At 38.6% G+C, this 11,642-nt stretch overlaps 1 protein-coding gene across 1 annotated transcript; it reads left to right on the forward strand.

The window, feature by feature from the left end:
- The first annotated feature begins 5,591 nt into the window (after positions 1 to 5,591).
- Positions 5,592 to 6,539, forward strand: LOC106344441. Its single transcript, XM_013783822.1, has one exon. It carries the CDS (start codon positions 5,592 to 5,594, stop codon positions 6,537 to 6,539), a length of 948 nt encoding a protein of 315 aa, XP_013639276.1.
- Positions 6,540 to 11,642: the final 5,103 nt, after the last annotated feature.

Genomic DNA, 11,642 nt, shown 5'->3' on the forward strand with positions numbered 1-11,642 from the left:
GGTGAGTTTATCTTTGATTTGAGAAGCAAACTGGTGAGTATTTATAGGAAATTTCGAAAGGTTTTACGACCAATTAGCTTAGTCTCATTCCTCGTAAATAAAAAAGCGGGTCTCGCTAATTCCTTGTAAATGAACGAGGACGTTACGAGGAAACCAAACACGGACCTCGCGAGTTCCTCGTTAAAGGGAAGATGGGTTTGGGGTTTGGGATATATGAAGTAGAAGATAAGGAAGATGGGGTTTGGGATTTCGGATTTTAGGGATTTAAACATAATTCTCGTAATTTTCTCGTAAAATAACAAATATAAGTTAAGGAATTGTGGTTTTAGAATTTGGGGTTTGGAATGGAAAGAAGAGAATGAGGTTAAAGGGAAGATGGGTTTGGGGTTTGGCATATATGAAGTAGAAGATAAGGAAGATGGGTTTGGGGTTTGGGGTTTGGGGTTTCGGATTTTAGGGATTTAAACATAATCCTCGTTATTTCCTCGTAAACTAACAAGGAACTTACGACGAAATTAAAAAATAAAGAACGCGGGACTCGTTAATTCCACGTAAGTAGAAATCGTCATAAAGTCATCGTAACCGGAAAACGCGGACCTTGCTATTTCCTCGTAAAATAAAAACACGGGCCTTGCTATTTTCTCGTAATTTAACGTGGGCTTTACGAGGAAATAAGACGCGGACCTTTGTAATTCCTCGTAAATTTACGAGGAAATTACGAGGATATCTAATCTCTTTTATATACTCGCGAGCACTCACAATTTCATTTCGCCTCAACTTCCTCTCCACTTCCTCTCTATTTCGTAGCAATAGTAACTCTCTCTAATTTGATTAGTTTAGGATAGATTAGGTAGTTAGTGTAGGAAATTTAGATAGGTTTAGGGATTTTATGTTAATTAGTGTTGATTAGGTGGTTAATGTAGAGAATTTAGCTAGATTTATACAAATTGTTAATTATAGAATTTGTTAATACTGTTGATGTTAACTTCAAAGATTAATTTTTTTTTGCAGGGCCTTTGAAAGAACATGCTTATTCCCCATTACAGAGAGTTGTTTGGTGAGCCTGGTAGTCGTTTAGACCCGCCTTCTTTGGCTCCCGATTTTTCTTCAGCTTCCGGTTCTTCGGGTCCGGAACATGCGACAACAACATCCCATTCCAGGCGAGTCATCTAACACACATAACGAGGCGGACGTTGCACGGAGGAGTGAAGAATTCTACCAGGCGATGAATGTCCCTTAGTTCTTTTTCTTTTTTTCGGTTGTTGTATTATAAATTCAAAACTTATTTATATATAAAATATTTTCGTATTGATTTTTATTTTAAATTATAATTTTATTAATAAATTAAATAATTTTAATTATTATTTTTAGTTATATTTTTAAATTCAGTAAAATAAAAAATGAAGTAAATTTGTAGCTAAATTACGACTTATTTGTGTGGAAAGTTTACGAGGAAATGACGAGGAAGGTTAAACGAGTATTTTACGAGGAAATACTTTCGAGCTATTTACATGTATTTTACGAGGAAATAATTTCGAGATATTTACGTGTAATTTACGAGAACAACTTTCGAGGTATTTACGAGGAAATATAGTGACCTCCTTACGTGTAATGATTACGTGGTCTTTACGACGAAATGATTTACTTCGTCTTTACGACGAATTGTTTTCCTCGCTAAGTTACGATGAATTGGCGAGAAAATATGCGTTACGACGAACGAATAACGACGAAACGTGTTTTCTCACTAATTCCTCGTAAAACCTCTTTTACGACGAACTCACGAGGAATACCGCCGTCGTTAATCTCATGTGTTCTTGTAGTGGTTATGCTAACTTATATGCAAGAGTTAGCACATTGAAATTGAATTAACTAAATTTTCAATCGATTCTAAACATGTCACATCAGCAAAAATGAATTCTAATTAAATGATACATCATCAAATTTAATTCGTAATTATTACAAATTATAAAATTATTATTTTTTAAATGATTCTCAATTAATATATAAAAAATTTGTATAAAAATTAATTATTTAAGAGCTTTTGGATTTACCATCAAACTAATCATAACAAGGAGTCAAGATTTCATTAATGCTGTGTCTGACAGTTTCCAAAATACAAAGTGATAAGCACATGTGCAGAAAACGCGTGTATACTTTACTAGAGAGTTAAGTAGTCGTTTTTCATTACTTTCCGTTTGGAAGACAAAAAAAGGGAACATTTGTCTCCGTTAGGGCAGGTCACCAGTTCCAGATTATACATATGGGCTCTTAATTTGAAATACGACTGTGAATGGGTTTGGCTTAAAACAATAAAAAGCACTTGGTTTTGGTCATGCGTGTACTGTTTAGCTTTATCTCTTAGAGCCCATCTTAACTTATTTCATGAATTTTTATCCAAATCGAATGTTTTATACGAATTGGAACCAAACCGATTTGGAATTTAGTTACTACGGAGTATAATTTAATTGGTGCAAATTTGAAAGAGTCCAAAGACAAACTGAAATATTAGAACCAAATTTTTTCAGGTTCACCCAAGTAAACCAAAAAAGAAAACCAATATGTCTTAACTAAACCAAACGAAATTTCTAAGTAAACCAAATAAAGAAAACCAATATGTCTTAACTAAACCAAACGAAATTTCTGAACGCCAACAATACAAGCATCTATCAACTACGACCGTGGCAGCGGTTGCATTTGATTCTTTGATACATTATACATGATCAAGTCAAGCTCAAAAAAGAATGTTCACCTTAAGTGATATCTTTATTTCTCTCCATTATATGATTTCAAATAAAACTATCAAATTCGATTTGATTCATATATTTTTTTTCTTAAAGAAAATTTGGAATCATTTGGTTCTAGATAAATTTAAATAAATTTTAATGTATAAATTCTTGTTCGGTTGATATTCATCTCGTTATTTTTCGTAGGCAAAACAGTATGAGAGGTGACAATAATTTTTCAAACATAAAGTGAAGAGAAATCTGAAAGTCCACAAATACATCATTGACGCCTCTGTTTTTCTTCATATTTAAGATGAAATTTATATATTTTTAATTTGTTATATTTGGTACAGAACAAAACTGACTTTTTGATTCAAACACTTGAATTATCTACCTTTTGCCTATCATGCCTGCTCTGCATGAGACAACCTATTCTAATTGCTCAACGGGATTCAGGTCTCCAGAGGGTCAGTGCCTTTCTGTGAACAAAATTAATCGTGGACGTGGATTTCAAAGCGTGGATAGTAGAGTTATACACTAGTTGTGGACATAAACACCCTAACTCAAAGGTCATTGCTTATACCTTTAAGAGCTTGTTCTTCGCTATAGTCTCCGGTAAGGAGAAACCCAGATAACCTTGTTTCCACCATTACTCCCACCGTCACCGCTGATACCATCACCACGATCGAGTTTTGGTTCTAACTCGTTAAAGGTCTCATCTTTCGATTCGATGTACATCGATCTGCTGGAGACTTCCTCGTGACCACATCCAATACAACGCAACTAGCTTTCGATCTTCGATACGACAGCTCGATCAGAGATGTCTTATCCATTGGAGCTCGATCAAAGCTGTCTTATCAGAGATCGAGAGCTAGCTAGTTGCGTTGGATTGGATGTGGTCACATGGTAAATCTTCAGCATCCAAAAATGGGATTTTTAGCGAGTTGGAACCACTCGATCGTGGTGGTGGCCTCGGCGGTGCCGGTGACGGTGGGAGTAACGGTGGAAACGTGGTTATGTGGGTTTTTCCTTGCGAGAGACTATGGCGAAGAATAAGCTCTTAAAAGTATCAGCCAACGACTTTCGTGTTAAGATGTTCATGTCCACAACTAGTATATAATTATACTATCCACGCTTTGGTGTCCACGTCTACACTTAATTTTGTTTACCCGTTAATATATATATATATATATATATATATATATATATATATATGAAAATGGATCTTAAAAGATAGAGAATTTTATGTATAATTTATTATGACAATTATTTTTATTTAGTACATTTTAGAATTTGAGATAAAAGTAAATGAAAACATAAAGTGGAATAAGAAGAGGAGAGAGGTTCATGTGATGAGAAAAAAACAACTTTTATATTAAAAACATAAAGCCAATGATAGAAAGCATAAAGTCTAGGGTCATAAGAATCTTTTTGACATGAGAAAGTGTGTCTCAAACACTAAGTGTCCTATAGTGTAATTGGAAAGTGAGAAAGTGTCTCTAAACGTAAAAAACTCATATATTTTACTATATTGAATTATCGAATTAATATTTTAAGAAAAAATGAAACAACTTCAAAGCGTATACGTCTAAAAATGTTGATTTTTCTCTCTCGAAAGGGCGATTTGGTATCAGCCAATAAGAGGAGAACAAACCTTCAGAAGGAGAATATTCTTGCTGCCTTTTGGATTAACATTCAAAATTTCCAAAAAAATATTTGGAAATCGATGGAGATCTTTCGGAAATATCCCTTTTTTCTTCAAATCGTCAAAAAGATTTATGTTTATCTAGGGTTCTATACATCGCCACCTTTAATTCTATTCTTTTATCATCGTTCTTCGCAGCGGAACAGCAAAGGGATTTTTTTCTTGCTTCTAATGGAGGAGAATTTGGCAGAAGTTATGAAAGGGATGTCTTTGGGTGAGGATAAATCAATCATTATCCCTGAGGATGATGATTACTGTGCGATTAAAAGTGGAGGAAGAAGCATACTTGGTCGTAGGCCTGGGCATTTCGGGTATCGGTTTGGTTCGGTTCGGGTATTTCGGGTTTCGGGTAGTTCGGATAGGGGCTAGAGGATCCATTTAGTACTTGACCTATTTTTGGTTCGGTTCGGTTCGGATAGTTTTGGGTTCGGTTCGGATAGTAAATGTAGGAATCGGAAAATATCCGGAAAAATTTCGGTTCTCATTTGGATCCGGTTCGGGTTCGGATAGTTCGGGTAGTTGGGATAATTTGGATAAAATATCGGTTATTTAGGGTAAAATATCAAATAATTAGGATGATTTAGATAATAAATTTGAATATTTCGGATTACTTTGGATATTTCGGATTAATTTGGATATTTCAGATAAAACTATCCGGATAGTTTCGGATACTTTCGGGTAGTTTGAATACTTTATAATAATTTAGTTATCCTCAACAATTTTCAGATACTTTTACTAGAATTTTTAATTAAAAATATATATTTAGGGATGCTATATGTATATATAATTAATATTTTTATATATTCGTTCGGTTCTCGGTTCGGTTCCGGTTCGGTTCGGTTATTTCGGATATAAAAATATAGGAACCGTTCAGGTATTTGAAGTTATTGGTCCGGTTTCGGTTTCGGGTATTTCAGTTCGGTTCCGGTTCGGTTCTTCGGTTCCGGTTATTTTGCCCATGCCTACTTGGTCGCCTGCTTAACCCGGAATGTCAGAATATGGGTAGCATGTTAAAGACTATGCCCAAGATTTGGAAGGTCTATGATCGAGCTAGAGGCTTGGCTCTAACGAAAGAGAGGTTTCAGTTTATCTTCGAGTTAGGGTCTGATATCTAGATAGTGCTCAAACAAGGTTTCTGGACCTTTGATGATTGGGGTATGGCCATGGAACGGTGGGTAGAAGTTCCTCCTCCTAATTATCTGCAATCAGCCTTGGTATGGGTACGGCTATATAACCTCCTGGCCAATTACCTTACCTTGAAGACGATTGATACCATTGCTGATGGAATAGGGCATGTGGAGATCATTGAATTTGATCCAACTAAGCCTTTATTGAATGACTATGTGAGAGTTCAAGTTACTCTCGATCTGAACTTACCTCTGCGGGATAAAAAGTCGGTGACATTGCCAGGGGGAAGAATTGAGTATGTTGATGTGGCTTATGAACGTGTCAGAAAGAAGTGTTTTCATTGTCTTCGCTTATCTCATGAGAAGATCAAATGCCCTCTTCTTCAAGGAGTACGGAACAAAGGAAAGGGTGTAGCCTCCACTGTAAAAGTGCAGTCAGATGGCATCAGACAACTTCATACCAACCTTGCTGATAAAATTATGCCTCTCCTGGCTCCAGCAATTCCGCCGGGTTTTGAACCCCCCGCTACAGTTGTGGCACCTGAAGTTTTCGAACCAATGCGTATCTACATGAACTGCACGGATCCTGATGAAAGGAATATCAGAGAAGCTTGTATGAAGAAAACACTTGATGATCTATCTAATGATCCCATCGCGCAGAGATCATGTCTTCGCTTGGAACGGGCCCCGACACTCTCGGTGGAGATGAATAGAAGCAAAGGAAGGATCTTTGATTTCAGCAGAGTTCAGGAGAAATCTTTGGCAGATGAAGCTGAATCTTCCTCACATGGTCTAGCTTCTGAAAGAAACAATGTAGGGTCCTATTTGGCAGATAAAAATTTATCGAGAGAAATGATAGGCACTAGTGAGGGTCAGAGGGGGTTGATCATAGATCAAGACACATGGGATTTCAGGGTGAAGGTTTTACGCTACCTCTACAAGGATGTGATGGAGATCTTGGAACTTCATTACCGGAGAATGTAGATTTTGTGGTGGGCTCAGGTGGTGTTAATACCGAGGCTAGAAGCAATAGAAGCAGAGGTTCGCAAAGAAGCAAGTCGTCTTGGGTTCGGAGGAAACAAGACAAGCGTAGAAACAACATGGTTAGTATAGAAGGGTCTCAATGGGATAAGGAAGATGGTGCAAGTAAACGAAAGACAGAGGAGGAAGGAGAGGTCTCATCAAAAGTTTCACGACACAACAATGGTTCGATGGTTCACCAGAAACCATCCAGTTCTCAATGACGACGCTCAGTTGGAACTGTCTGGGATTGAGGAGCAACCTGACAGTTTGACGCCTTGAGGAGATGTGTCGTGAGCATTTCCCGGATTTTCTGTTTCTCCTAGAGACTAAGAACTCCTGTAGCTGTGTTCTAAAACTCCAAAGTTCGTTGGGTTATGACCATTGTCATTTGGTGGATCCAGTGGGGCTTAGCGGAGGATTAGCTTTGTTTTGGAAGAAGAAGTATGATGTGAAGATTTTGTCTGCGTCGGCTCGTTTGATTGATGCTGAGATAAGGTGTGGTGGAGTGCTTTTCTATATGCCTTTTGTGTATGGGGACCCTGTGCTTCAGAGGAGAGCAGCGGTATGGAACATGCTTGTGGACATAGGACTGACAAGGTCTGGGGGATGGTTTCTCGTTGGTGATTTTAATGAGATTATGATTAATACTGAGAAAGTTGGGGGCCCACAGAGACGAGAGAGTTCTTTATACGATTTCAGAGCTATGGCCAGGGATTGTAGAATGAAAGAGACTCCAAGCTCAGGGAATCGTCTATCATGCGGAGGAGTGAGGGAGATCAAGAGCAATGGGCTTAAAGAGAAGGTGTGGGTACAACGCAGACTTGATAGGGCGTTTGGTAACGCTGAATGGTTCCGGTTATATCCTAAAACACACACATTATATCTGGAGAAGGCAGGATCAGACCACAGACCAATTTTTACAAGCCTGGCGAGCTTTGCACAGCGTAGAACTGGGCGTTTCATGTTTGATAAACGCTGGTGCAAGAAACCGGGAGTGGCTAAGGCAATTCGTCGAGGTTGGTGCCGAAATTCTTTAGACGATCAAGTTTATGTCTCAGAGAGAATTAGAGCATGTAGACAGGAGCTTTCGAGATGGAAGAGAGAGGCCTACGTTAATTCTAATGTTAACATCAAGCGTCTTAGGAGAACCTTGGAGATAGAGGAGAGTAAGGTTTCTCCAAACCTTAACATTCTTCCAACGTTACGTACGGAGTTGGAGAAAGCGTACGATGAGGAAGAAGAGTTTTGGAAACAGAAAAGCAAGAATTCTTGGCTTCAGGTTGGTGACAAGAATACAAAGGTATTCCATGGCTGGGTGGAATCCAGAAGAATGAAGAATAAAGTCCATTCCTTACTAGATGGAGCAGGTGTTGAACGTTTTGATGAAGAAGAGATGGGAGCAGTGGCGGTCGCTTATTTTAATGATCTCTTTCAGTCGTCTGGGAGTGTAGATGCGACATAACTTCTACAAGGTATGGCTCCAAGAGTAACTGATCGTATGAATAGAGATCTTATCAGACCGATCTCGGATACTGAAATTACAAAAGCGGTTAAAGCGTTGAAGAGTGATAGCACCCCTGGAGTGGATGGCATGACTGGTTAATTTCTTTAAGAATTTTTGGAGCATTGTGGGGACTAGAGTCATCCAGGAGGTCCGAGGGTTTTTTGAATCAGGCCAACTCCCTGTGGATTGGAACTTTACAGAGCTGTGTCTACTACCTAAAGTCCCGAATCCAAACCAGATGAAGGACTTAAGGCCCATCAGTCTGTGCTCAGTGGTTTACAAAATTGTTTCCAAGATTCTCTGTGATCGGCTGAAGGTGGTTTTATCGTGTATTGTCTCACCTACGCAAGGGGCGTTTGTAGAGGGTAGACTCATCTCAGATAACCTTCTGATTGCCCATGAGATGGTACATGGTTTGAAAACAAATCATGCCTGTAAATCAGAGTTCATTGTCATCAAAACTGACATGTCTAAGGCGTATGACAGAGTTGAATGGGACTTCTTGGAAGCTCTTTTTCACAAGATGGGCTTTCACTCGCAATGGATTTCTTGGATTATGGGTTATGTTAGATCAGTTTCATACTCTGTGTTACTCAATGGGCAGTCTTATGGTCACATTACTCCAAGAAGAGGCATTAGACAAGGTGATCCACTTTTGCCTTTTCTCTTCATCCTGTGTGCAGAAGCTTTAGTTCACACAATGAACCAAGTAGAGGTAAGTGGTGTTATATCAGGAATGAAAATCGCTTCTGGATGTCCATCAGTACAACACCTACTTTTTGCTGATGACAGTTTCTTCCTCTGCAAGGCTACCCTAACGGAATGTGGGGAGTTTCTGCGCAGACTGAAGTTGTATGGTGATTCATCCGGACAAATGATTAACTTTCAGAAATCTGCTATCACATTTGGAGCTGGGATAGACCCTTACATGAAGCATGTCTTGGCTGCGTTCTTGGATATTGATAAAGAGGGTGGGGATGGGAAATACTTAGGCCTTCCAGAGTGTTTTAGTGGCTCCAAACAGAAACTCTTAGCCTTCATCGGCGAAAAAATGAGCAAGAGACTCAAGGGCTGGTTCGCCAAGAAACTCTCATATGGGGGTAATGAGATTCTCCTAAAATCTATAGCCATGGCGCTTCCTGTGTATGCAATGTCGTGCTTCCGATTAACTAAACACCATTGTCAGAAGATTATGAGTGCAATGGCGAGTTTCTGGTGGGATGATAATGATGAGAAGAGGAAGCTTCATTGGATATCTTGGAAGAAATTATGTATTTCGAAAGAGAATGGTGGTTTGGGTTTCAGAGATATAGAGGATTTTAATCAAGCTCTTACTAGCCAAACAAGCTTGAAGATTACTGAATGAACCCACAAGTCTGCTGGCCAGAATATATAAAGGGAGATATTTTGCAAAGTCAGACATATTAGAATGTGGCAAAGGGTACAGACCATCGTATGCTTGGCGTAGCATCATCTTTGGGAGGGATTTGTTGAAACGGGGTTTAATCAAGTCTATCGGAGACGGCGAAACAACATATGTCTGGTCGCAGAACTGGATCATGGAGGACGTACCGCGCAGGCCTATCAACAAACATCAAGATATTGCAGCCAACCTTAAAGTCTCAGCTCTAATGGATGGGGATGGTCACTGGGATCGCAATATCTTGAGCCATCTATTCCCTGAGAATGAAATGCAGCGCATTCTAAAGATGCAAGTAGGTAATGCTGTTGATCGTGAGATTTGGGCTTTTCAAAGAATGGAGCTTATACTGTGAAGAGTGGATATGAGCTCGCTTCTAAAGTGAAGGAAACGATGGCATTACAAGATGCATCAACGCAGCCTGAAGCTCTAGAACTGAAACGAAGCATTTGGAAAGTCCCAACAGTTCCTAAAATACGTAACTTCTTGTGGCGAGCGACCTCGGAAGCCTTAGCTGTTGCAGAAAGATTGAACACTAGAGGAATGCATTTGGATTCTCGGTGTAAGTTGTGTCTGAAAGATGGTGAATCCATTGAACACGTTCTGTTCAAGTGTGATGTTGCACAGGAAGCTTGGGCTTATGTCTGCGTATTTGCGTATGATGTCTTCTGACTCTATTCCTGAAAGACAGGGAAGATCTATCCCGTGGATTCTTTGGGCTATATGGAAGAACTGAAATTTGATTATGTATGCTGATACACAAGAATCACTAATCTTCCACATTCAACAAGCTATTGAAGAAGCCCGCCTTTGGAATGAGGTAAACTTGAGACAGGAACCTGTAGACAATCTTAGCCTGAATGGAGAGAAGAAGAGATGGGAAGCGCCCTTTTTTGGTGTGGTCAAGTGTAATTTACACTCGAATTGGCGTAATGATAAGCTCCATTGTGGTGTGGCTTATATTATAAGTAATCACCAAGGTAACATTCTTCATCATGCTAGAGACGCCATCACCTCTTCACCTAATAGGCTCACGTCGGAGCTCAGATGTCTGATTTGGACACTACGTAGTATGAAAGACTTGGGGTATACGGAAATAATGATTGGTTCAGATTTTAAAGATGTTGGTGAGGCTGTTAAGCGACCGATTGATTGGCCTCTGTTTCGCATTTTTCTTCGAGAGATACAAGAGTTATGCTTGATGTTTCAATCAGTGGTTTTTGAAGCAGAATCTATCTTATCGAATCAGATAGCAAGGGAGATTGCTAGGAGTGTCCTTCGTGATGGCCGTTTCAATTCGTATCTGGCTTTAGGTGGTCCAGCCTGGCTACATCATAGAATCTTGAGAGAAGCCTCTTCGAACTGCCCGTAGACCTTATATAGGTTGAGTATTTGGATTGTGTTGTCTCTTTTTAGCATGAGCTATATCTTTTGTATGGACTATTGATTCATTTTCATTCCAACGAAGTTGAAAAAAAAAAAAAAAAAAAAAAAATGAAAAAATGAAACATCAAAACCAAAAAGTTTGTTATCTCGTCTTTTTCATTTTATATTCCGTTTAAATTGTAAGAAGACTCTTTTTCTTTTTTTTTCTTTTTTTTCTTTCGGTTTTGTTTATCTTTTTTTAAAATACTTGTTCTCTCTAAAAGTTTTGTAGCCAGTGGCAGACCTAGGAATTCATATTAGGTGTGTCAAAATAATAACATGTCGGTTAAAATTAGAAATAATCTGTTATAAAAAAAAGTAATAAAAAGAATCACAAGAAAATGAACACTTTGAAGCCTCGAACGCAAGTTTTAGGGGTTGTAGACTTTTATACTTTAACCAAATTAGCCATCGTAACTTCCTTGCCTTATCTTACATATTTGTTTTTAATAAGATAACCTGTGTCACCTAACACACCTTTTCACCATGTGAGTCCGCCTTTGTTTGTAGCGGACATGAATTTTCCGTTAAGAGTTTCCTCGTCTAGGCGGGGATTATAAGCCCATGCTCTTGTAAATCTAGATTTAGATCTACCAAAAAGTAGATTTGTGATGTTTGTGGTGGTTGGCGTTTTTTAGTTGAGTCCATTATAAATGTTTAATCTATGCTTTCGCCAGTGAACATGGGTAAACTTTTTTTTTTTTGAACTTTAAAC

The sequence above is a fragment of the Brassica oleracea genome, chromosome C5, assembly GCF_000695525.1.
Source record: "Brassica oleracea var. oleracea cultivar TO1000 chromosome C5, BOL, whole genome shotgun sequence".
Taxonomy (NCBI): Eukaryota; Viridiplantae; Streptophyta; class Magnoliopsida; order Brassicales; family Brassicaceae; genus Brassica; species Brassica oleracea.